This window comes from Berghia stephanieae, chromosome 15 (genome assembly GCF_034508935.2).
Source record: "Berghia stephanieae isolate SIO BIC M18660-M18661 chromosome 15, UCSD_Bste_1.3, whole genome shotgun sequence".
NCBI classification, from domain to species: Eukaryota; Metazoa; Mollusca; class Gastropoda; order Nudibranchia; family Aeolidiidae; genus Berghia; species Berghia stephanieae.
Window position 1 is genome coordinate 3,910,469 of NC_088374.1, and position 25,000 is coordinate 3,935,468.

The following is a 25,000-nucleotide window of genomic DNA, read 5'->3' on the forward strand; positions in this document are numbered from 1 at the left end:
CATTTGATCTGTTTTTTGTAATTAAATTGAAGCTTACATTCAACTTCACGTTTTTATTTATTTCTTCGAGCACCAACATTTCCACATCTCTTTAATTGGGTAGCTGGGCTTGTTTGATCTGATGAAAGTACTTTGCCATAGATAGACCTATGAATACGCATTTTTACGTAAGAATGGCACCACTGCATGTTATACCACTGTAATCAATGCAGCATTAAAAGCAGAAAATCTTTTGCAGAATTGTTCAAGCTCTCATTAATTACTTGTTCTCCAAGATGGCAAAAAGGGGTAAAGTATAACAGTTGAGTCCTTGGAAAAGGCTCTTTACCCACATTCGCTCACCCTACTCAGGTGGAAAATGAGTACCTGGCCATTAACAGCGTTGTCTATGTCGTAAAAAAAAAATTGTAATGTCACCTCGTTCTACACGTTACGTTTTGCTGTTGGTCAGCGACCCCTTGTAAAGCGTTTTGAGCATATATAGTGGAAATTGCGCTATAGAAAAGCTCAAGTCTGTTTCGGTTTAAATTTTTGTACACACAGCCTGCTGTTAATCAAAATCTTCGACAAACACCTCGCACTTGCACTTCACTCAAATTTCATCATCACAATCATCATCACACATCATCATCTCTTCCATCCATCATCATTTATCATCATCATAATCATTCATCATACATCATCATCCCAATCTATCATCACTTCATCATCATCATCCATCCATCATCACATCATCACATCATCATACATCATCATCATCCCATCACTCATCATCACTCATCATCACACATCCCATCATCCATCATCATCATCCATCATCATCTCATCACATCATCATCACTCATCATCACATCATCATCACCATCATCATCTCATTCATCCCATCATCACCATCACCATCATCATCATCTCACACTCATCCATCATCATCACACACATCATCACCATCATCACCATCATCATCATCATCATCATCACACATCACTCATCCATCATCATCCATCATCATCATCACCATCATCCATCACATCATCATCATCATCACCATCATCCCATCACCATCATCATCACATCATCACCATCATCACTCATCATCCATCACATCACACCATCATCATCACATCACCATCATCATCATCTCATCATCATCACCATCATCACCATCACCATCACCATCATCATCATCATCACCATCATCACCATCATCATCATCACCATCATCATCACTCATCCATCATCATCATCATCATCACCATCATCACATCATCCATCATCATCATCATCATCATCATCACCATCATCATCCATCATCACCATCATCATCACCATCATCATCATCACACATCACATCATCACTCATCATCACACATCATCACCATATCAATCATTCACCATCATCATCACATCATCATCACCATCACCATCATCATCATCATCATCATCATCATCACATCATCATCACCATCATCATCCATCATCACCATCATATCATCACTCATCATCACCATCATCACCATCATCATCACATCACATCATCATCATCATCATCATCCATCATCACCATCATCATCATCATCATCATCATCATCATCATCACCATCATCCATCATCATCACCATCATCACATCATCATCATCACATCATCATCATCTATCATCACATCATCATCATCATCATCACCATCATCATCCATCATCATCACCATCATCATCATCATCATCATCCATCATCATCATCATCATCATCACATCATCACATCATCATCATCACCATCATCATCATCATCATCACATCATCACCCATCATCATCACATCATCACCATCATCACCATCATCATCATCATCATCATCATCATCCATCACCCATCATCAATCATCATCATCACCATCATCATCTCATCATCATCACCATCATCATCACATCATCATCATCTCATCATCTCACATCATCATCACCATCATAAATCATCATCACATCATCACATCATCAACCATCATCATCATCATCATCCATCATCACCATCATCATCACCATCATCATCATCACACATCATCACATCATCATCATCATCATCCATCATCATCATCACATCATCATCATCACATCCATCATCATCATCACTCATCATATCATCATCATCATCATCATCATCACCATCATCATCATCATCATCATCATCATCATCATCATCATCATCACCATCATCATCATCACCATCATCATCATCATCATCCATCGTGGCTTGTACTCTTGAACACGTTGCCGGTCAGCTGTCTCCACGAATCACGATCCTCTGCGGTGCGCATGAAATCTGTGTTGCTTTTTAAGTCACATTTGGTCATTCTTAGGTTATTTAGATAAGTCATTCTTTGTCTTCGTCTAGATCTCTTTCCTTCAATCATCCCAGATGTTACCAACTTATTCTATTCCGTCTCTTCTCCACACATGTCCCAGAAACCGTAACAGAAATCTTCTTCTTCTTCTTCGTTCCTCTGATGGACATCTATGGCTGCAGTCCGATATCTGCTATGAAGTCTGTGGTCCACTTTAGGTCCTCAGCCTCACCATAGAGCTTTGTGTTGAGTGTTGTAGGGGTGACCCAGTGGTTCGAACGTTGCACGTTGTATAATGGGCAATCCATAAGCACATGGTAACAGAAATCATTACCTTGTCTTTGTCCACTTCGTGGCCTGCGGTCACTGCTTTTGTGGCCGTCGTTGTGGCCGTTGGTGCTGGCTGCCTCAAGTCTCCGCTGTGTAGGGAACTAAGGGAGGACACTCTAGAGAAACAAACTGGTGTTCCTTCCTCAGCGTACGTCTTAGTCTGGTCCAGGGAACCTGGAGGCAAAGATGATGGAACCGTTTCAAATGTTATCACATGATATTGATGATGATGATGATGGTGATGATGATGATGATGATGATGATACAGATGATGATGATGATGATGATACAGATGATGATGATACAGATGATGATGATGATGATGATACAGATGATGATGATGATGATGACGATGATACAGATGATGATGATGATGATGATGATGATGATGATGATGATAATGATGATGATGATGATGATGATGATGCTGATGAAAATAATGATGATGATGATGATGATGATTACGGTGGCAAAAATGACAATGACGATAAAGAAGACAATGATGAATGGCATAAACAATTACGGCACCAAAAAACAACAAGAATAGATTTTATTTTTTTTAAACCCAAGAAATCAGTGAATAAGGAAAAGAATATAAACAAGGTGTTGTACCCACCTTCGTTGCCGTCATCGGCGTGAAACTGTTGGATTTCCTCTGACTTGTTGTCTCCCTTTATCTGGGACCCATGCCCAGTGTTGACTGTAAGGGGAATCAAAGATGAAACATTGCAAACATTTTTTTAAAAATACAAAACAAACAGACCTGCCAACCTTCCCAGGATGAAAAGTGTATTCCATGACCCTAAAAAGTGTATTTTTTAGCAAAAAAGTGTATTTTGTTCGCATGTGGGAAAAAAAGTACGCACTATTCAAAAATTTATATAAAAGCTAACATCAATCCCAAATCAAAATAAACTCTGATCTTTATCATTCAAGCAATCTCCAGTGATTACAAAATGATCGATTTATCGAGAAACTAAAACTTAATGGCCATTTAAAATTAGCATAAGGCTCAGAAATTGCAATATCACAAAGGAAATTGCTTTCGAAACACTCAAAGAAATGACCAAAAGACCCTTTAAAAAAAAGAAGTGATAATGATGATGATGATGGTGATGATGATGATGTAGTGGTGGTGGTGGTTGTAGTAGTAGTGGTAATGATGATGATGATGTAGTGGTAATGGTGGTTGTTGAAGTAGTGGTAATGATGATGATGTAGTGGTGGTGGTGGTTGTTGTAGTAGTGTTAATGATGATGAGGTGGTGGTTGTGATTGTAGAAATAATAGTGATGATGTAACGGTGGTGGTCGTGGCACTGGTGTCTGGTAGGCGACATTACAATTTTTCCGACAAGAGACAAAGCTGTTAAGGACCAGATACTTGTTTTACACCTGAGTACGGAGAGAGAATGTGAATAAAGAGCTCAGATCAGGATTCAAACCCAGGACCTTCAGATCCGAAGGCGAGCAGTGTCATACCAGAGGACCACAGAACTGATAAAGGAATGAGGGGTACCTGTTCTCCTTACCTAACTGTCCAGGCACCTCGACGACTGTGGAACCGGTCAACCTGTCAGTGGTCACCTGACTACCACAGCTGGAGGCGGTCACCTCCCCACAGGAGACGACATCGTCCGGTATAGAGGCAGCAGTCAATGTTTTATCACCCACATCTAGAATGGTGACATCTTTTGTATTCCCATAACCAAAGATATCTGTGAGTTGGAGAATGATGATGTTGGATAAAGTGATGTATAAACATTTGGTATAGATAAAGTTATAGTGATGTATAAACATTTGGTATAGATAAAGTTATAGTGATGTATAAACATTTGGTATAGATATGGCTATGGTGATGTATAAACATTTGGCATAGATATAGCTATGGTGATGCATAAACATTTAGTATAGATAAGTTATAGTGATGCATAAACATTTGGTATAGATAAAGTTATAGTGATGCATAAACATTTGGTATAGATAAAGTTATAGTGATGCATAAACATTTGGTATAGATAAAGTTATAGTGATGTATTTCAAAGTAGATGTTCTTGGATCTTATCAGTTTTCCGCCATATAGCTATGGTGATGTATAAACATTTGGTATAGATATGGCTATGGTGATGTATAGATGTGGCTATGGTGATGTATAAACATTTGGTATAGATATAGCTATGGTGATGTATAGATGTGGCTATGGTGATGTATAAACATTTGGTATAGATATGGCTATGGTGATGTATAGATGTGGCTATGGTGATGTATAAACATTTGGTATAGATATGGCTATGGTGATGTATAGATGTGGCTATGGTGATGTATAAACATTTGGTATAGATATAGCTATGGTGATGCATAAACATTTGGTATAGATAAAGTTATAGTGATGCATAAACATTTGGTATAGATAAAGTTATAGTGATGCATAAACATTTGGTTTAGATAAAGTTATAGTGATGTATAAACATTTGGTTTAGATAAGTTATAGTGATGTATAAACATTTGGTATAGATATAGCTATGGTGATGCATAAACATTTGGTATAGATATAGCTATGGTGATGTATAAACATTTGGTATAGATATAGCTATGGTGATGTATAAACATTTGGTATATATATATATAGCTATGGTGATGTATAAACATTTGGTATAGATATAGCTATGGTGATGCATAAACATTTGGTATAGATAAAGTTATAGTGATGTATAAACATTTGGTATGGATAAAGTTATAGTGATGTATAAACATTTGGTATAGATAAAGTTATAGTGATGTATAAACATTTGGTATAGATAAAGTTATAGTGATGTATAAACATTTGGTATAGATATAGCTATGGTGATGCATAAACATTTGGTAGAGATATGGCTATGGTGATGTATAGATATGGCTATGGTGATGTATAAACATTTGTTATAGATATGGCTATGGTGATGTATAAACATTTGGTATAGATATGGCTATGGTGATGTATAAACATTTGGTATAGATATGGCTATGGTGATGTATAGATATGGCTATGGTGATGTATAGATATGGCTATGGTGATGTATAAACATTTGGTATAGATATGGCTATGGTGATGTATAAACATTTGGTATAGATATGGCTATGGTGATGTATAAACATTTGGTAGAGATATAGCTATGGTGATGTATAAACATTTGGTAGAGATATGGCTATGGTGATGTATAAACATTTGGTATAGATATGGTTATGGTGATGTATAAACATTTGGTATAGATAAAGTTATAGTGATGTATAAACATTTGGTATAAAGTTATAGTGATGTATAAACATTTGGTATAGATATGGCTATCGGCGATGATGATGTATAAATTAATACTACAACTACTACTACTACTACTACTACTACTACTACTATAACAACTACGCCTACTCCAAATACAACTACACCTACTACTACTACAACTACTACAAGAAAGTGAAAGAAAGGGAGGAAGAGAGAGAGAGAGAGAGAGAGAGAGAGAGAGAGAGAGAGAGAGAGAGAGAGAGAGAGAGAGAGAGAGAGAGAGAGAGAATATGTAGGAGTGAAATATCTGTTCAATGTTACAGTTATCTTATAACGTTATAACAAGTGTCACTAAATGACAAATTGCCATATTTATGGACAATAAAGATATATTATAATTATTATCATCATTATTATTATTATTACAACTACAGCAAATACCTGTATGATCAACCACCTCCTCCACATTTTTACAGTCTTCGTTTCCTTCCTCCTTCTGATCTCTCTCACCATCTTCTCCAGGAGCATCCTCAACCACCTCCTCCTCCTCCTCATCCTCATCCTCTTCGTCTTTCCCTGCATGACGTAGATCGGTGAGAGAGGTGGCATTGGACAAGTACGGGGTTCCCTCGGTACAAAAGGTTTGGACTTGGTCATCGTTGGATGATCCTACCCTGTCCCGATTCATCTCGTCTTGGTATTTACACTCCACGCAATGACGCTCGTCCTCGAATCGCCTCAGGGCCTCCAGTTTTCTACTATACTGGTCTTTACCTGTAGTCAAAATGTTAATGATAATAGTAATAATAATAATAATAATAATAATAATAATAATAATAATAATAATAATAATAATAATAATGATGATCGATGATGATGACGATAATGATGATGATGACGATAATGATGATGATGATGATGATGATGATGACGATAATGATGATGATGATGATGATGATGATGATGATGATGATAATAATAATAATAATAATAACGATAATAAGTGATTTATATATTGTTCAACTTCTACATAAGCGGCGCTTACAATATTACTTGTCATTCACAAAAAAAAAACAAAGTTGCTCTTTTGAAAAAACTAGGGGTAAACCTAAATTATATTTCAAGTAATTCTTAAGGGTCTAGGTGATCTTACAAATATTTCCTTTCATTTCACTGTCACTAGATATCCGATTCTTTTATGAAAGTTGCCCAGCATCCTTAAATGAGCATTATTTATACCGAGTAACATCATTTCTTTAAAAGTTGCACTCACCAACGTGAAAAATCAGTTTCGCATTTTTAAAACATTTTTTTTTCATTTTTTTGGTCAAGACATGATGGATGAAAAAAAAAGTTTTCCATTTTACAGCGGGGTATTCAAAAAGGAGAAAAAAATGGGAGTAAATCCGATTTTATCAAGGTGCATGGCAGGTATGTGAAATGTAAAAATATGAATCAAAGAAATGAGCTTTTATTTGGGCTAGGGGTCTCTAACCAACAGCAATATTTAGCATGTAGAACGATGTAAGGCGATATTACAATTTTTCCAACAGAGACAATGCTGATAACAGTCAGGTACTCATTTTACACCCAAGTACGGTGAGAGAATGTGAGTAAAGAGCCTTTTCTAAGGACTCAACTATGAGCCGAGCGAGGCTCGAATCCCGGACTGTCATGTGACTAAAGAAAAAACCATGCTTGTTTTAAAACAATCCAAATACTCCTGATCAGCAACCTTTTGTTTTTGTTTTTAAGGGTTTTGCAGCGCTTGCAACACATTTAGGTCATATAAGGAAGATAATGGGATAGTAAAAAGTTCTAGAATAACAATTAAAGCATCCAAGAATAAGGCAGACAAAGGGGAATTGATTCAAATAGAGAACAGACGTAGATTCCAAGAGCACACTATCAGTGTACTTAGTTTGAGATCACTAAATGTTTCATCCAGACACAAGCACAGGTCCCCGCCAAGAGGAACACACTCAATTGTTTACAAATCATACATATGTAAAAGGAAAAATAATACAGTACACAACAGAGAGATGATTTACAAGGAAAAAAAATATCATCTCCCAAAACTAACTATACATTTGACTGGCTTCCTCCCAGCCAGGACCAGGACAAAACAAAGTAATCTCATTCCAAGACAAAGACAGAAAGCGTGTTGGAAAACAGATATAGGGGGATAGAAGACACAGTAAGCGTCTCCCTGTTCACTATGGGAGGTCAGGAACCCCACACAGATATAGGGGGATAGAAGACACAGTAAGCGTCTCCCTGTTCACTATGGGAGGTCAGGAACCCCACCCAGTCCTGTCTTATTCAAGAACGTCATTGGCTTCCTGTTGAGAAGCGAATAATTTATAAAATTGCTACCATGGCTTTGAAATCTTAACACACTGGGCCTCCCTGTTGCATATTAACAACAATCTTTTCAAAGTATATACTCCAACAAGAACCTTGAGATACTCAAATTGGTAAGGTTAGCAATAATTCGTTTCAATTCAACGCCCCTCACAGTGTTGGAATTCCCTACCAGCATCCCTTAGCTCATTCCTTCAATTTTTTTATTATTATCATTATTATTATTATTATTATTATTATTATTATTATTATTATTATTATTATTATTATTATTATCATTATTATTATTATTATTATTATTATTATTATTATTATTATTATCATTATTATTATCATTATTATTATTATCATTATTATTATCATTATTATTATTATTATTATTATCATTATTATTATTATTATTATCATTATTATTATTATTATTATTATTATTATTATCATTATTATTATCATTATTATTATTATTATTATTATTATTATTATTACTATTATTATCATTATCATTATAAGTTTTATTATCCCCATTATTATCGACTGATACAGCAATGATGAAAAAGTCCAACAATACCTGTGTCCCCAGTGTCCCCCATGTCGGTACAATTCCTCGTCTGATTGGCCGATGCCGACGCACCACTGGACATTTCCAAGCCACCCTCTACGACAGCAGCAGAAGTACTACCGCTGGTGGCACCGTTGGTCTTGTTGCCGTGGAAACGCATTGAGTAGTTGATCGGCTGGTCCTGGAAGGAGGACTCTTGGTGACCGTCGTCCACCGCGCCGTTTCCGTCCTCCGCGAACTCTCCGTATCGCAAGCTGAAATCGGTTGGTTGGTCGATGACTGAGTCTAGATCCGTTTCTGCGTACGCCCCGCGATTGGTGCTCCCAACCCCCATGCCGAGGCTTTCGAAATGGGACGAGGCTGGAAGACTGGCAAGAGGTGGCGAGTTCCTCATGGCATTTTGATGATGTGCGGCTGCTGCAGCGGATTGCTGTTGGGAAAAGGTCATTGCATGCGGGGCTGTTGATGTTGAAAGAGGCGAGGGCTGTGGGTTGTAGAAGGGAGTATAAGGGAGATTTGGAGTTTGGTTTTGGTAGGAGAATGCAGCTGGGAGCAGCTGGTGGTGAGGATTATGATGTTGTTGTTGGTGGTGGTGGTGGTGGTAAAAGCTAGTGGAGTCGCTAGGATAATAGATTCCGCTGTTATTTGGAAAGGAATATTGCATCAGAGGGGAGGGTAGGAACTTGGAAGAATGTGAAAGGGGTGGTGGTGGTGGTGGTGGTGGTGGTTTGCCTTTGTGAGACGATGTCTGTGGGGTGGAGAAACGATTTTGGTTGAAGTGAGGGTGGTTTTGGGCGTGGTGGTGGCTGTAGTAGAGGTGATGTGGTGGTTGGGGATCCCTGCCTAGATCTTGAGACTGGGGTGTTTGGGGTGTAGAGAAGTTGGGTGCTGAAGTCATCATCATTGGCCGTATAGTAGTTCCATCCACACTAGGACTCTCATACAAGTTGTTGTTGTTGTTGTTGTTGATGTGATGGTGGTATTGTCTCCCTCCCTTACTTTCTCCAACTCCAGTACAGTTATTGAGAGAATCCGAAAGACTGGACAACAATTGGATGTTGGTGGATGAGGGTAGGGGGTTGGGGTGGAGGGGTAGAGATGGTGATGATGTGGAAAAGCTGTTGGGGTCAAGGTCACTTGCTTGATCGGCACAATCTCGGTATTTCAGACTGTAGTTAACAGGCTGGTCGTCATAGTCATCGTGGTGGTGGTGGTGGTTGTTGTGGAAAATTGGCAGGTGATGGTGATGGGAGTGCTGGGGGCCAATGTCCAGGTCAGAACGGTTTTTGGCTGCAAACCGTTCCCGTAAGAGTTGTTGTTGCTGTTGTTGTGAAGATGATGTTTGGTCTCTGAGAGAAGACGATGCCAAGGCTGATGGTGGTGGATAATGCTGGGGATAGCTAGACACAGAGGACGATGCAGTCGTTGTCGTCGTTGCTGATGATGCTGAAATAGCGATGGAGGAGGAAGAGGCGGAAGAAGTTGTTGGTTGCAGTTGTAAGGCAGCAGACGTCTCCACCCCGGCTAGCATGGCGACTTCTTGCATGTATTGCACAATGCGACTGTTTGGCTGCTGTTGGGGCTGTTGCTGTTGCTGTTGTGGGGAGACTACAGACATTGACAGCCACTGCTGTTGCTGTAAATGATTTGCCGTATGCTGGTTGGTTAACCTCCAGCCATGAGCCGGGACACTGTTCACCCATCCGTCCTGTTGATTCATCATGGTTGACATTGGATGTGGGTGCTGATGATAATGATGAAGTTGCTCATTCTGTGATGATGATGATGTTGAAACTGTTGTTGTCCCTGCTGATGTTGACGGTAATGACGAAGACAAATTGGCCACCATTCCTCCGACAAAACCAGGCTCCAAGCCGTGCTTGATGCGGTCCTGCAAGTGTTGCTGATATTGCTTTTGCTGTGGTTGAGGATGAGCGAGCCGATGTGGGTGACGATGAGGCGAGGGCTCTTTCAGTCGATGATTGTTACCGCAGTCTTTACGTTCCAGACTCCCACCCTGCCTTCGATTCAGCAGGTGAGAGGATTTGGCCAGCATGTGATGAGCCCTAGTCCTGTCATGAGAAATGTCAGAGTGAGTACTGCCTACGCTGTCTTGGCTGCCGGCGCGGGGAACTCGCTGGCCAGGGCCGGATGACGATGATAACAATGGAGATTTCACCCGCTTTCCGACACTCTCACTCCCAACACGCGGCATCATAGGCCGTCTAGTCAAATGCTTTCTGGTGTCGTCGTTGTCAACTTTAGAAACTGCGTTACCGCTAGTGTTATCAAGCGTATTATTATGTCTCCCTTGGACTGGGGGGCAAGAGGAACTGGAATTCCCAGCAACTCTCGTTGATTCTGATGAAGATGAAGAGGAGGTGATGAGTGAGTGAGGATTGGGCATGGAGGAGGATACCGTGCTGGTTTTGGTTCCGTATGACACCCCCCTGGGTTCACTCTCTGACCTATGCTGATTGTGATAACCAGGTTGATGTTGTTGCTGTTGCTCTGATTTTGAAGGCGTTACCAGAATGCTAGTATTTTCACCTCTCGGATGTTTTTGATTTTGGTTTTGAGGCACTGATGATGATGATGATGATGATGGTGATAACGCTGCTGTTGATGATAAAGATGATGTCATATCTGCTCCTCTTCCTCCCATTTCCTTGTCTCCACTCTGCGACTCGTTCACATTCGGTACCGATGACAGAAGATTCCTAAGAGCGGCGGAGCTCCCGCTGGAAATCATCTTGTGTCTGGAATGAACCAGATTCCGTAACATGGCGATGGCGCCCAGATCTCTCAGGGTCTTCTGGTCTTCCTCACAGCGAGCAGACAAGTTCCACAGAGTTCCGCAGGCATTGCTGACAATCGTAAGGCTAGTGGATCGCAGATGGTTCAAGAGGATCTGGAGACACCCGAGTCTCCTCAGCACCTTCCTGTAATCTTCGCGTATGGCAATCTGGCTGGAAACATTCCGAAGAATTCCTCCGCCATTTTCAACGATGGCCAGAGTTTTGGAAGAGCTCTTGTAGGAAAGAAGGGAGACGAGATACTGAAGGGCTCCACTGACTGCACAAATCTCTGCCTTGTTTTCGGAACAGTGAGACGAAAGGTTCCACAAGGCGGAGAGAATGCTTTTCAAGGTTGTTTCTTTCTTGGCTGACATGGCGGCCTTCATAAGGATGGTGACACCTCCCAGCTGGAACCCAAAAGGGTTGGAAAAAAAGGTTTAGAGTGACAACATTCTAAAAACATTTAACATGATAATCATCTAACTATGAACATTTAACATGATCGTCTATGAGCATTTAACATGACCATCTAACTATGAACATTTAACATGATCATCATCTAACTATGAAAATTTAACATGATCATCTAACTATGAAAATTTAACATGATCATCTAACTATGAACATTTAACATGACCGTCTAACTATGAACATTTGTGTAGCTATGTGGCCTCTGGCAAAAAAAAAAAAAAAAAAGTTTCATCGCCTAACAGGCATCATGTATTGTCCAACATGTTATGTGTTGATGTTGGCTTGGGACCTCTTGTAAAGCGTTTTGCTCCATAAATGCTCATGTTTTTTTTTTTTAACACGATCTGAATTTGAAAAAATAAACAAATAATCTAAATTTGAAAAAATAAACAAATAATCTGAATTTGAAAAAATAAACAAATAATCTGAATTTGAAAAAATAAACAAATAATCTGAATTTGAAAAAATAAACAAATAATCTGAATTTGAAAAAATAAACAAATAATCTGAATTTGAAAAAATAAACAAATAATCTGAATTTGAAAAAATAAACAAATAATCTGAATTTGAAAAAATAAACAAATAATCTGAATTTGAAAAAATAAACAAATAATCTGAATTTGAAAAAATAAACAAATAATCTGAATTTGAAAAAATAAACAAATAATCTGAATTTGAAAAAATAAACAAATAATCTGAATTTGAAAAAATAAACAAATAATCTGAATTTGAAAAAATAAACAAATAATCTGAATTTGAAAAAATAAACAAATAATCTGAATTTGAAAAAATAAACAAATAATCTGAATTTGAAAAAATAAACAAATATTCTGAATTTGAAAAAATAAACAAATAATCTGAATTTGAAAAAATAAACAAATAATCTGAATTTGAAAAAATAAACAAATAATCTGAATTTGAAAAAATAAACAAATAATCTGAATTTGAAAAAATAAACAAATAATCTGAATTTGAAAAAATAAACAAATAATCTGAATTTGAAAAAATAAACAAATAATCTGAATTTGAAAAAATAAACAAATAATCTGAATTTGAAAAAAAATAAACAAATAATCTGAATTTGAAAAAATAAACAAATAATCTGAATTTGAAAAAAATAAACAAATAATCTGAATTTGAAAAAATAAACAAATAATCCGAATATGAAAAATAAACATCTGAATAAAAACAATAAAAAATAAATAAAGGTAAGCAAATAGTTAGCACAATATCCACTAAAAGTGCTCAAAGTGCTTTACAAGGTCCCTGGCCATCAGCAACACGTAACGGTAGAATGAGACATGACGCCTATTGTCCATATTACAATTTTATTCAAACAGAGACAACGCTGTTAACGCCAGGTACTCATTTAACACCGGAATACGGTGATCGAATGTGAGCAAAGAGCCTTTTCCAAGGACTCAACTATGCGCCGAGCGAGGCTCGAACCCAGGACCTTCCAATCTAAATGAGAGTGTCATACCACTAGACCACGTAGCCGCACAAAAAGAATTATTATTAAAATCTGGATTTGAAGAAGAAGAAAAAAACTTGTATGACCCCATATTCATGATTTTCACTATGATTTCAATGAGTTGCCACCTCAACTAGTTAACACTTTACTATCACACGTCGCAATAATGCGACCCGGAAATAGCTCGCTAGTCGTCACTGGACGCATTATTGCGACAGCGTCCCTTGGTTACGGAAAGGTTTGATAAAAGCCAGCAGAGTTATTCTTCCTGCTCCTGCGCACTTCCTACTTTCGTTTTTCCGTTTTCATTCTTCAACTGATCGAAAAAAACACGATTCTAACACGATTTTTGACGATTTTAGACACTTTTTTCATATTGCCATGGCTGCAGAAGGTGATGCCTCGACTAGCTACGTAGTAGACGATAACCAGGAGTTTCGTTATGACTCTGACTCGGAAGAAAGTGTCAATTCATGGGCTAGTTTCCCAACAGACGATCCTGAATTCACTGTTACGCGACTTCTCGATGTTGATAGTGATAGTGGAGACGATTCTGATCATGAACCGACCAGAAATACAGTTGATAGAGGTGGACAAAGGGGCGTGGCATCAGGACAGACCCTTCCTCAGCATCAAACATCTAATAATATAGACTAGGAGCGTTTTGACGAAGGTGAGAGTCATCGATCGACGTGTTTAGGTCCTTTCACGAAGCGCTCTGGATTGTTGGTTGATCTCAATGAACCAACACCACTGGACTTCTTCAACTTATATTTCCCTGATGAAGTGATAAATTTACTCGTCACTGAGACAAACCGTTATGCTGCCCAATCCCTTGCTCCTCTCCCTGATAGCAATTTTTACAAGAAGAGGTGGACGCCAGTCAGTGATGTGCAAGTGTGTGCTTTCATTGGATTGCAGATAGCCATGGGCATTGATCCCAAGACTTCCATCAGCGACCATTGGCAGAAGTATTGGCTCTTGGGCAACTGCTTCTCTGATGTTATGCCCTATTACAATTATAAGATGCTTCAAGCATTTTTCCATTTCAGGGACAACACTGGACGAATTCCTAGGGGTCAGGTTGGCTACATGCCTCTTTATAAAATTCAACCTCTGCTAGATTTGACACAAAGTACATATGGGACAAATTTCTATCCTAGTCAACATTTATCTGTGGACGAGTCGATGGCCCCGTTCAAAGGAAGGATTCATTTTCAGCAGTACATGCCAGACAAACCGACGAAAAGGGGGTTCAAGTTGTTCACCTTATGTGATGCAGCTACCTTTTTTTGCTTAAAATTCTGTGTGTATACAGGAAAAAACTATTTCAATTTTACTGGGCCAGATACATTTGTTGACCATGTAGTGAAAGATCTTCTGGAGTCATACTTAAATTTCAACCATGTCATTTACATGGACAGTTACTACTCATCCCCAACCCTGTTCAAGGCACTTGAACTTCAAAAAACTGGTGCTGTTGGGACAGTTCGAGAGGACAGGAAAGGCTTCCCCCCTGCACTCAAAAAGAAAAATTTACGTCTGAAGAAATCAGATCCCCCAAAATTCTACCGCAGCGACAATCTTGTCTGTCTAACGTGGCACGACACCAAGCGATGTAACCTGCTCAGCACAGTTCACGGGAACGACACTGTGGAAAAACGTGTGCGGGCGAAGAACACCACAACAGGATATCGTTCTGTCCATAAACCGATGATTGTTGACAGATACAACAAATACATGGGTGGTGTCGACCACTTCGACCAGCTCATGATCAATTACTACTACCCTCACAGAAATTACAAATGGTACCTTGCCTTGTACCATTACGTCAAGGAAGTCGCCCTCGTCAATGCACACATCAGCTACAAACAACATATGCAACGAAAGGGAAATGGAAAAGTTCTTGCCGTCAAAGACTTCAGGAAGGAGCTTATTGATCAGCTTGTGAAGCCGAATGTAGCGATCCGTCACTACAAGAAGAAGTCGCGGCCCAATGCTGCACATCCTCGTTTGGTGGTTTCACAATTTGATCATTTTCCTCGAAAGTATACAACAAAGGAGCGTCCAAGATGTATTGTTTGCAAGCACATGATAAGGAGGCAAACAAGTTACTATTGTGCACCATGCAATGCACCACTCTGCGTGGAACCGTGCTTCCGCCTGTATCACACGGAAGATGATTATCAAAAAGCCAGAGCGGCTCTTGGAAATTTGTGATTGTGAATGTTTTAATTATAATTAATTTCCACACTATGTATGGAGTAGCAGCAAATTCTTTTATTTTTTTGGAGTAGCAGCAAATTCAATTTATTTTGGAGTAGGAGAAAATTCATTTTATTTTGGAGTAGGTAGCAGAAAATTCATTTTATTTTGAAGTAGCAGTGAATTCTTTGATTTTTCGGATTATCATGAAATAAAAACAAACCATCAGATTTGGAGCTACATAACAACAAGAACTGTTTATTTGCAATGTTGAATTATTTATTCATCCATTGCAATCTGTTTTATGGGGATTATAGGTAATGATTATTTGTCAATAACAGAAAAACTTTTTTTTTTTTAATTTCAAACAATTTTTTTAAATTTTAATTTAAAAAAAAAATCTAACAATGTTGAATAATAGCTATAAACTATATCAATGTGTTTGTCAGTCATTTCAGTGTATTTTCTGAAAATTTGAAGCAATTCCATGCCATAGTCATTGAGATATGGCCATTTTAGTACATGCACTAAAATGTTGAAAAGGCAGACCAGAATTGGTACTAAAACATGTAATCAAAACAAAATCACAATCGAATATGGACCCACATGACAAGAAACACTGTTATTTTTGCAATGTTAAGTTATTGATTCATTCATTTCAATCTGATTTTTTTGAGTTTTAAAGTAATATTTAATAATAATTTGAAAAAGAACCACTTTTTTGTAAAAAAAATGTAAAATTTAACATTTGATAATTTAAAAAAATGTTTTAAATCATTAATAATTGCCCGCAACTACGCCAATGCATTTCTTATTTATTTAAGTGTGTTGTCTGAAAATTTGAAGCAATTCTATGCCATAGTCATTGAGATATAGGCATTTTAGTGCATGTACTGAAATTTTGACAAGGCAGACCAAAATGGTTGTGCCAGCAGGGGAAACTACTGGGTTTATTGGTGTGACAGTAAAGTGTTAACTGCCGAACTCTGGAAAGAAATTATTGAAAAATTTGGCCAGAAAACTCATCCTTCAAATATTGATAAAATCAAATTACCTTTACCTGGGACCAGTTTTGAGCATTTTTCTGTAGTAAATAATAACGTGAAGTTGAATGTAAGCTTCAATTTAATTACAACAAATAAACCATTTATTCTTCTTCTTCTTCTTCTTCGTTCCCGTCACGTCACATGGTCAGTCCGGTCTGGTGAATGAAGCCCACAGTGGTCCTGAGGTCGTCCTCACTGCCGTACAGCTTCTTTGAGTATGGGGTTGGGTCAGGCCAGAAGTTCCTTCTCAACTGGTTGTACTTTGGACATTCCATTAGGACATGATGTCCATTTTCATTTTCAAGTCCGCAGTCACATTGTCCAGAGGCACCTGCTCTGGACATCCTCCACATATGTTCCTTTAACTGGTTGTATCCAGTTCTCAGTCTGAAGATGATGACCTGTTCCTTTCTGTCGAGCACCTTGATTGGGTCATTCATGTTGTATTCTGGGTGCTTCTCTCTCCATCTCTGAGACTGGATAAATTTGGCCATTTTGTTAATTTCTCCTGTTGAGTACATTGGGGAGGGTTGCTGCATGCGACTGCCTGCCTTTGCCAGTTGGTCAGCGATCTGATTTCCAAGTATCCCACAGTGTCCTGGAACCCACTGCAGTACCATGTTGGTAAACTTGCTTAGCTTCATGAGGTCTTCCACCAAGGCGTCTATATCATCCGCAAAGGACATCATTATATCCTCCAGAATTTTCTTAGCATCTGTTAAAATCACTATGTGTCTTGGTTTTTCATTTTCTGAGAGGATTTGCTTAACAGCTTCATGGATTGCATCTGCCTCTGACTTGTAGATTGAAGTGCGAGTACCAGTCGGTTTGCTGATCTCCTTTTGTTGACCATTTGTGTACTCGATGTGCACTCCCAGGCCCCCGCATGTGTGTTCTTTATTGCGTGAACCATCTGTATAGATTCTTGTCCATTTTTTTTCAGGGTAGTTTTGATCTATGCACTTCTGTACAGACTTCTTGATTTCTTCGCCGTGTTTTTGTTTTGTTGAAATGTCACCAACGAAAGTCTTGATTTTCAAGTGATTTTGCCTTTTCCAAATTGGTACTCTGATATTTGCTTTGCATTTTTGGGTCATTATTCCGTCAAGTTCGTGATCTTTTTCAATTTGCTGGGCTCTTTCAATAAAGTGGGATCTTTTCAGCCGCCTAGTTTTCTTTTGTTGCGCTCTAGCGTGAAGAGGCTGATCTATCATAGTTTTCACGTCTGTGTATTGTTTCAAAATTTTTGATTCCCTTCTTTCTGATAGAGATGTAAGTCCTGTTATGGTTTCCATTGCATGAATCGGTGTCGATTTCATTCCTCCACTTATTATCCTCATGTTGCTGTTTTGCACTTTGTCCAGTTTTTCCATTTGAGTTTTGGAGCAGTTTCCCCATGCAGATATCCCGTATTCTAGCGCTGGTCTCACATATCCTGTGTAAGTTTGTTTCAGTATATCGGAGCTAGCTCCCCAAGTTGTTCCAGCTAGTTTTTTCAAGAGTTGTGTTCGCTTTACCCCAACTTTCTGACTGTTGCTGATTTGATTTTTCCATGTTAGTCTTGGGTCAAAATGGACTCCTAGGTATTTTGGTGCGTCGTCTTTTTCCAATTCATGGTCTTCAATACGTAGCTTTGCTTTTTCGTCTTTTGGGGAGAGGCTAAATATTGTGAACTTTGTCTTCACTGCATTTATTTTCATCGCCCAGTTGTCATTTATTCATCTTAACTACGCCACTACCACATCATCTCATTCATCTGTGGTGTTTCAATCATCCTGTTTTGTTGATAAAGGGGAAACCCGAAACGTTCATTTGATCTGTTTTTGTCATTAAATTGAAGCTTACATTCAACTTCACGTTATTATATATTACTTCGAGCTTCGAGCAGCAACATTTACAGCATTTTTTTTGGCAAGATGAGGAATATTATTATTAGTATTTAACCCTAGAACTGTGACTGTGATGAGGGCCGATTTCACTCCATCCAAAAATCTCAAGTTTTGACAGGATATGCCTGTTCACTTCCATCATTTTCTGCAATTGAAAAGTAACTGATAGGACACCAGCCTCTCTAGAAGCTCGAGTCGCATGTCAGATACGGATCTCTTGCTGGTAGGCGATGGAAATGACAGTCATATCCTGATATAAGTAATATGTTGAGTTGACTTATAATTTGGCCCCCACAGCTCTAGGGTTAAAAGGATCCATATTTGAAGGACGAGTTTTCTGGCCAAATTAGTTGGGTTTTTTTTTGTATTTCCAGAGTACAGACTGGCTATAAGGCTTCAGAATTCATGGCCCGTTTGGTCCCGCGTTCCTCCCTGAGATTTAAAAAAAAAGTATATTTATTTTTCAGCACTTTTCCTCCACAACACTTTTGGATTCTGGAGGAGAGGAAAAATAAAAACATTTCCCATTGTCCAAATTACAAAAATCCCAATTTTGACCAAATTACAAAAATCACAATTTTTGGCCAAATTACAAAAATCCCAATTTTTGACCAAATTACAAAAGTTCCAATTTTGGCTCAATTTAATTTAAAAAATCCAAATTTTTGAGCAAATTACAAAAAAATCCAATTTTTCCCCAAAATACACAAACGTTTTGCTTTATTGGTTTATTCCTATAAGAGACTACTAAAGGGGTGTTTTAGCATTTAGCCCATCCCCCGACAAAAAATACCTTCATAGGACAATGCACCACACAAAAATTATTATACCGACTAAATGTAGATGAACGGCAGGTGAACAAACTGACCTCTCTGAGAGTCTTTTTGCTGGCTAGATCGGCTCTCCAAGAGAGATTCCTCAACACGCTGGCCGCCGCCTGAATTAGATCTTCGTTGGCAGATTGGAGTTGCAGGACCAGAGCCTTCATGGGACCGGGCATGGAGCACAGGAGCGCCTTGTTCTTTCCGTCCCCAAAGGTCAAGTTGGTCAAAGCCATACATGCATAGCGACGGACGGTGGTGCTGTGGGGGACAGGGAAGGGAAAAAAAAAAAAAAACAGTGAGAGGCTATCTAAGGAAATGATCCACGGCTGCATGTATGGGCATTAGCAATTGCTCGCTACCCTTTGGATCGGACAATTGTTTATCGCGGTTTACTTTCCCTCCAAGTCTGTATATATGTCTCAACGCAGACCTGTCAACCCTTCATATTCCAAAAGTGGAATCAGAAGGTCAGAAAATAGGAATTTGAGACGGAAAAAAAAAAAAAAAAAAAAAAAGGAATCTTTTAACAATGGATAATTCTGTATCAAAATAACCACCAACTTTGCCACCAAAAACATAAATACAGCATTCGTCCACAACTAGCAAAACTACATGTATTCACATGTATTAGGAAATGGAACGGGGAGGGGGGAAAGGAGTGCAATTAATTTCCCTACTTAGCTCCCTTTTGGCAATCATTAGAAACAAAATTCACTTTTCTTTTTAACCCCCCCCCCCCCCCCCTACATTTATATCTTCTTGCCATTTTTATTAACTTTTGAAAATCGGAATAGTGAAAATAGGAAGGGTTGACAGGTATATGTATCTGTATCTGCACAAGAACTACGAGGGGACACAGAGCAAGAGTAACCATCCCAACATCAAAAACAGACGCCCACTGCCCGACTATGGAATAGCCTCCCAGCTGAAGTGGCTGAAATCAGTTGCCAACATGCCTTCACGCGATTGCTGGAGTTCACAACGTGACTTTTTAATCTATGTGTTTTTGTTTTTTTTAAAATTAGTATTATGTGCAGAGTTTTAGCAAGTTTAAAATGTAAAACCCTACAAACTGTGGAGTGATCCTCGGCAGTATTGGAGGTTTCCACAAGACGGAAGTAGAAGAAGAAGAAGAAGAAGAAGAAGAAGAAGAAGAAGAAGAAGAAGAAGAAGAAGAAGAAGAAGAAGAAGAAGAAGAAGAAGAAGAAGAAGAAGAAGAAGAAGAAGAAGAAGAAGAAGAAGAAGAAGAAGAAGAAGAAGAAGAAGAAGAAGAAGAAGAAGAAGAAGAAGAAGAAGAAGAAGAAGAAGAAGAAGAAGAAGAAGATCTTTATAAGTTACTTCAGCCCAATCTCAATGATAACTATAATGCTGAAAGTCTCAGATATTCATTCTCTGAAAAGACAAAGCTGTAATTCCACTCAATTTACTTTCCCCCCCAAGTCTGTATCTGTATCTATATAAGTTACTTCAGCCAATCTCAATGTTTTCATGTTTTTAAGGCTTTTACGGCGCTTGCAACACATTAAGGTCATATCAGCGCCAGTAAAAAGGAAGAAAATGGGAAAGTAAAAAGTTCTAGAATTACAATAAAGCATCAAAGAAAAGGGAAGACAAAGGGGAATTGGTTCAAATAAGAAACAGGTGTAGATTCCAAAAGCACTCTATCAAAGTACTTAGTATGAGATCACTAAAAGTCTCATCCAGACACAAGCACAGGTCCCTGCTAAGAGGAACACACTCAAATGTTTTACAAATCATATGTAATATAAAGAAAGCATAATACAGTGCATAACAGAGAGATGATTTACAATTTAAAAAATATCATCTCCCAAAACTAACTATACATTCGACTGTTTCCCTCTCAGCCAGGGCATCTGGCCAGGACCAGGACAAAACCAAGTAATCTCATTCCAAGACAAAGACAGAAAGCATGTTGGAAAACAGATAGAAGAGGATAGAAGACAGTATGTACCCCCCTGCCCACTATGGGAGGTCAGGAACCCCACCCAGGATACAGGGGGATAGAAGACACAGTAAGTGCCTCCCTGCCCACTATGGGAGGTCAGGAACCCCACCCAGGATACAGGGGGATAGAAGACACAATAAGTGCCTCCCTGCCCACTATGGGAGGTCAGGAACCCCACCCAGGATACAGGAGGATAGAAGACACAGTAAGTGCCTCCCTGCCCACTATGGGAGGTCAGGAACCCCACCGAGGATACAGGGGGATAGAAGACACAGTAAGTGCCTCCCTGCCCACTATGGGAGGTCAGGAACCCCACCCAGGATACAGGGGGATAGAAGACACAGTAAGTGCCTCCCTGCCCACTATGGGAGGTCAGGAACCCCACCCAGGATACAGGGGGATAGAAGACACAGTAAGTGCCTCCCTGCCCACTATGGGAGGTCAGGAAGCCCACCCAGCCAGGTTGTCCAATATGTCCACGCTGTTGGCAAGAACCCGAGACGGCAGAGCATCTAGTCGAAAGGTGTGTTGTGACGATGCTACCAGATGGGTTTGCGACGGTGCACGAATGCGGACCGGACTTTGCTGATTGGTCGATCGTCATAACATAATAGTGTGAACCATAAGAGGCGGCTGCTGCCAGGTTGTAATTCTTACCTGTTGTAATCATGATCCAAATCCGACAATGCCGTCATCGTGTTAACAGACGTGACCTTGACCCCATCCTCCTCCTTGACCTCCACCTCCAGCAATTCAGCGATGGCCTGAAGACCTCCCAGGGTACAGATGGCATGGCGGTAGTCCTCGTCAAACGACAACTTCATCAGAGCAGTGATGGCAGCACCAGGGTGATGATCCATAGATACGGATGCTGTGGGAAAAACGATTGTTTCGTTTTTAAACGTTTTACAGCGCTTGCAACACATATAGATAGTATGCAGATGACGTCACTCAGGCCTTTGTTATTGTTTTTGCCATCCGCGTTTGTGAGCTGTTCTCACTAAACTGTATTAACCAGACTATAAAAGTTCATGGTTACACAAGAGTTTGTGTGTTGGTCCGTTATACTTTCGGATGGCAATGTTGTGAACTCCTTGGCCAAGCGCATTCTATCTATAGATTATATCAGCGCCAGTAAAATGGAAGAAAATAGGATAGTAAAAAGTTATAGAATAACAATTAAAGCACCCAAGAGAAAGTAAGACATAGGGGAACTGGGAACAAATAAGGATCAGATGTAGAATCTAAGAGCATACCACCAATGTACTTAGTTTGAGATCACCAAAACGATCAACCTATCCATATATTTCAAAAAAAATTTTTTTTAATTTAAAAAATTGAGCTTTATATAGCGCAATATCCATTAAATGTGCTCAAAGCGCTTTACAAGGGGTCCCTGGTCAACAGCAACTCTTAACATGTAGGACGAGACACGACGCCTGTTAGGCGATATTACAATTTTTCGGACAAAGACAACGCTGTTAACGGCCTGGTACTCATTTTACACCTGAGTACGGTGAGAGAATGTGAGTAAATAGCCTTTTCCAAGGACTCAACTATGCGCCGAGTGCGAGGCTTGAACCCAGGACCTTCAGATCCGAAAGCGAGTGTCATACCACTACACCACATAGCCACACAATCCCTAGGGCCCCACAATCCCTCGGGCCCCACAATCCCTCGGGCCACACAATCCCTTGGGCCCCACAATCCCTTGGGCCCCACAATCCCTTGGGCCCCACAATCCCTTGGGCCACACAATCCCTTGGGCCACACAATCCCTTGGGCCACACAATCCCTTGGGCCACACAATCCCTTGGGCCCCACACTGTCAATCTTCAGAACCCATTTCAAAATTCAAGACCACCAAATTTTTTTCAAGACCACCAGTTTCTCCACCACTAAATTTTGGTATCGACTGAATCTCTGGTAAACAATTTGTTTCAAATAAAAGTCAATGTCTTTATTCGAACTGGCAGGGTGGTTTTTCATTGCCGTTCGCGCGCACACACCACCAAATCTCAGCATCAACGACATCAGACTTACAAACAAAACTATCTAATGATGAAGGCTTTGGCATCACCTGTGCCTGCGTTGAATCAGAAGTGCAGGAGCTAGCAGACGTAGAAGCCTTTACAACAAAGGTAAGTAACGACCCCCTGTCGCTCCTAGATTTCGCCAATGCTAGTGACTTGTTGATTTTTTTCCCTTGCATGTGGGAAGTCAAAGCAGACCTTCCCATGCTCTTGATATAAATAGCAGTATGCTTCAAGATTGCTGCTAGTATTTTTTAAAACCAGTCTTTGAAAGCCAGACCTTTGGTCCACCAGGTATGATGATTAGCCGTTAACTTAACACAGCTTAATAAGTAAATTAAAGAATGTTTTTAATGTGCTTTACATAGCGCAATATCCACCAAACGTGCTTAAAGGGGTTTCCTTAACCAACAGCAACATGTAACATGTAGGACGGGACACGACATCTGTTAGGCGATATTGCAAATCTTTTGGGACAGAGACAACGCTGTTTACTGACATATACTCATTTTACACGGTGAGAGAATATTAGCAAAGATCCTTTTTTCCAAGGACTCAACTATGCGCCAAGCGAGGCTCGAACCCAGGACCTTCCGATCCGAAAGCGAGTGTCATACCACAAGACCACATAGCCATACAGATCTTTGGTCCAGAAATCCTGATATGGATTTAACTCAACATAGCTTAATAAGGAAATAATAAGACACCAAACGTCACATTTATCATTATAGGCACACCCGATTCGAAAATTCCGACTCAGACAATAAATAACGATGTGAAATTGGATGTAAACTTCAATTTAATATACAAAAACAGATAAAATGGACGTTTCAGGTTACCCCTTTATCAACAAAACAGGATGAATGAAAAACTACAGATGAATGAGATAATGTGGTAGTGGTGATGTCATCTTAATGTCACTACCACATTACCACCTCATTCATCTGTAGTGTTTCATTCATCCTGTTTTGTTGATAAAGGGGAAACCTGAAATGTCCATTTTATCTGTTTTCGTATTTCACATCGTTATTTATTTCTTCGAGCTTCGAGCAGCACTATTTCACACGACTCAGACAAGGAAAATCAAGACCGTTGATATTTTCAAGACCATTTCCTCCCCCCATCTTGAGGTCTTTAAAAAATTCCAAGACCATATCCCAACATCCCGACAACCCTGAACATCTAGGACGTACCATTCACTGCACCAACACCTCCACCACCACTCCTAGCACTACCACCACCACCACCACCACCACCTTCCTCTTCCTCCTCCTCCTCTTCCTCCCCCCTTTCCTGATCGCAGTATGCCCGGATCTGTTCCAGCAGCCTCAGTGTCCTGGCTTCCCTCCTTCCCTTCTTGTCGTCGTGGTTACAGTGAACGATGTTGTGCAGAGCTGCAGCGGCCCGAGCCCTGGCATCTTTGCTTCCACGCGTCTTTCCCAGCAGGCCA

The 25,000-nt window shown here is 39.5% G+C and overlaps 1 protein-coding gene across 2 annotated transcripts in view; it reads right to left on the bottom strand.

The window, feature by feature from the left end:
- Window positions 1-25,000, bottom strand: part of LOC144960500 (uncharacterized) — a 96,758-nt gene that overhangs the window by 14,860 nt on the left and 56,898 nt on the right. For both annotated transcript variants that reach the window (XM_078893665.1, XM_078893664.1), the window contains 8 exons: window positions 24,744-25,000; window positions 22,175-22,388; window positions 19,596-19,809; window positions 8,854-12,049; window positions 6,363-6,695; window positions 4,195-4,380; window positions 3,281-3,364; window positions 2,669-2,838 (listed from right to left, as the gene is read on the bottom strand). The exon at window positions 24,744-25,000 is cut by the window's right edge and continues 49 nt beyond it. In XM_078893665.1, coding sequence (XP_078749791.1) covers window positions 2,669-2,838; window positions 3,281-3,364; window positions 4,195-4,380; window positions 6,363-6,695; window positions 8,854-12,049; window positions 19,596-19,809; window positions 22,175-22,388; window positions 24,744-25,000 — 4,654 coding nt within the window. The remainder of the gene's footprint in view (window positions 1-2,668; window positions 2,839-3,280; window positions 3,365-4,194; window positions 4,381-6,362; window positions 6,696-8,853; window positions 12,050-19,595; window positions 19,810-22,174; window positions 22,389-24,743) is intronic.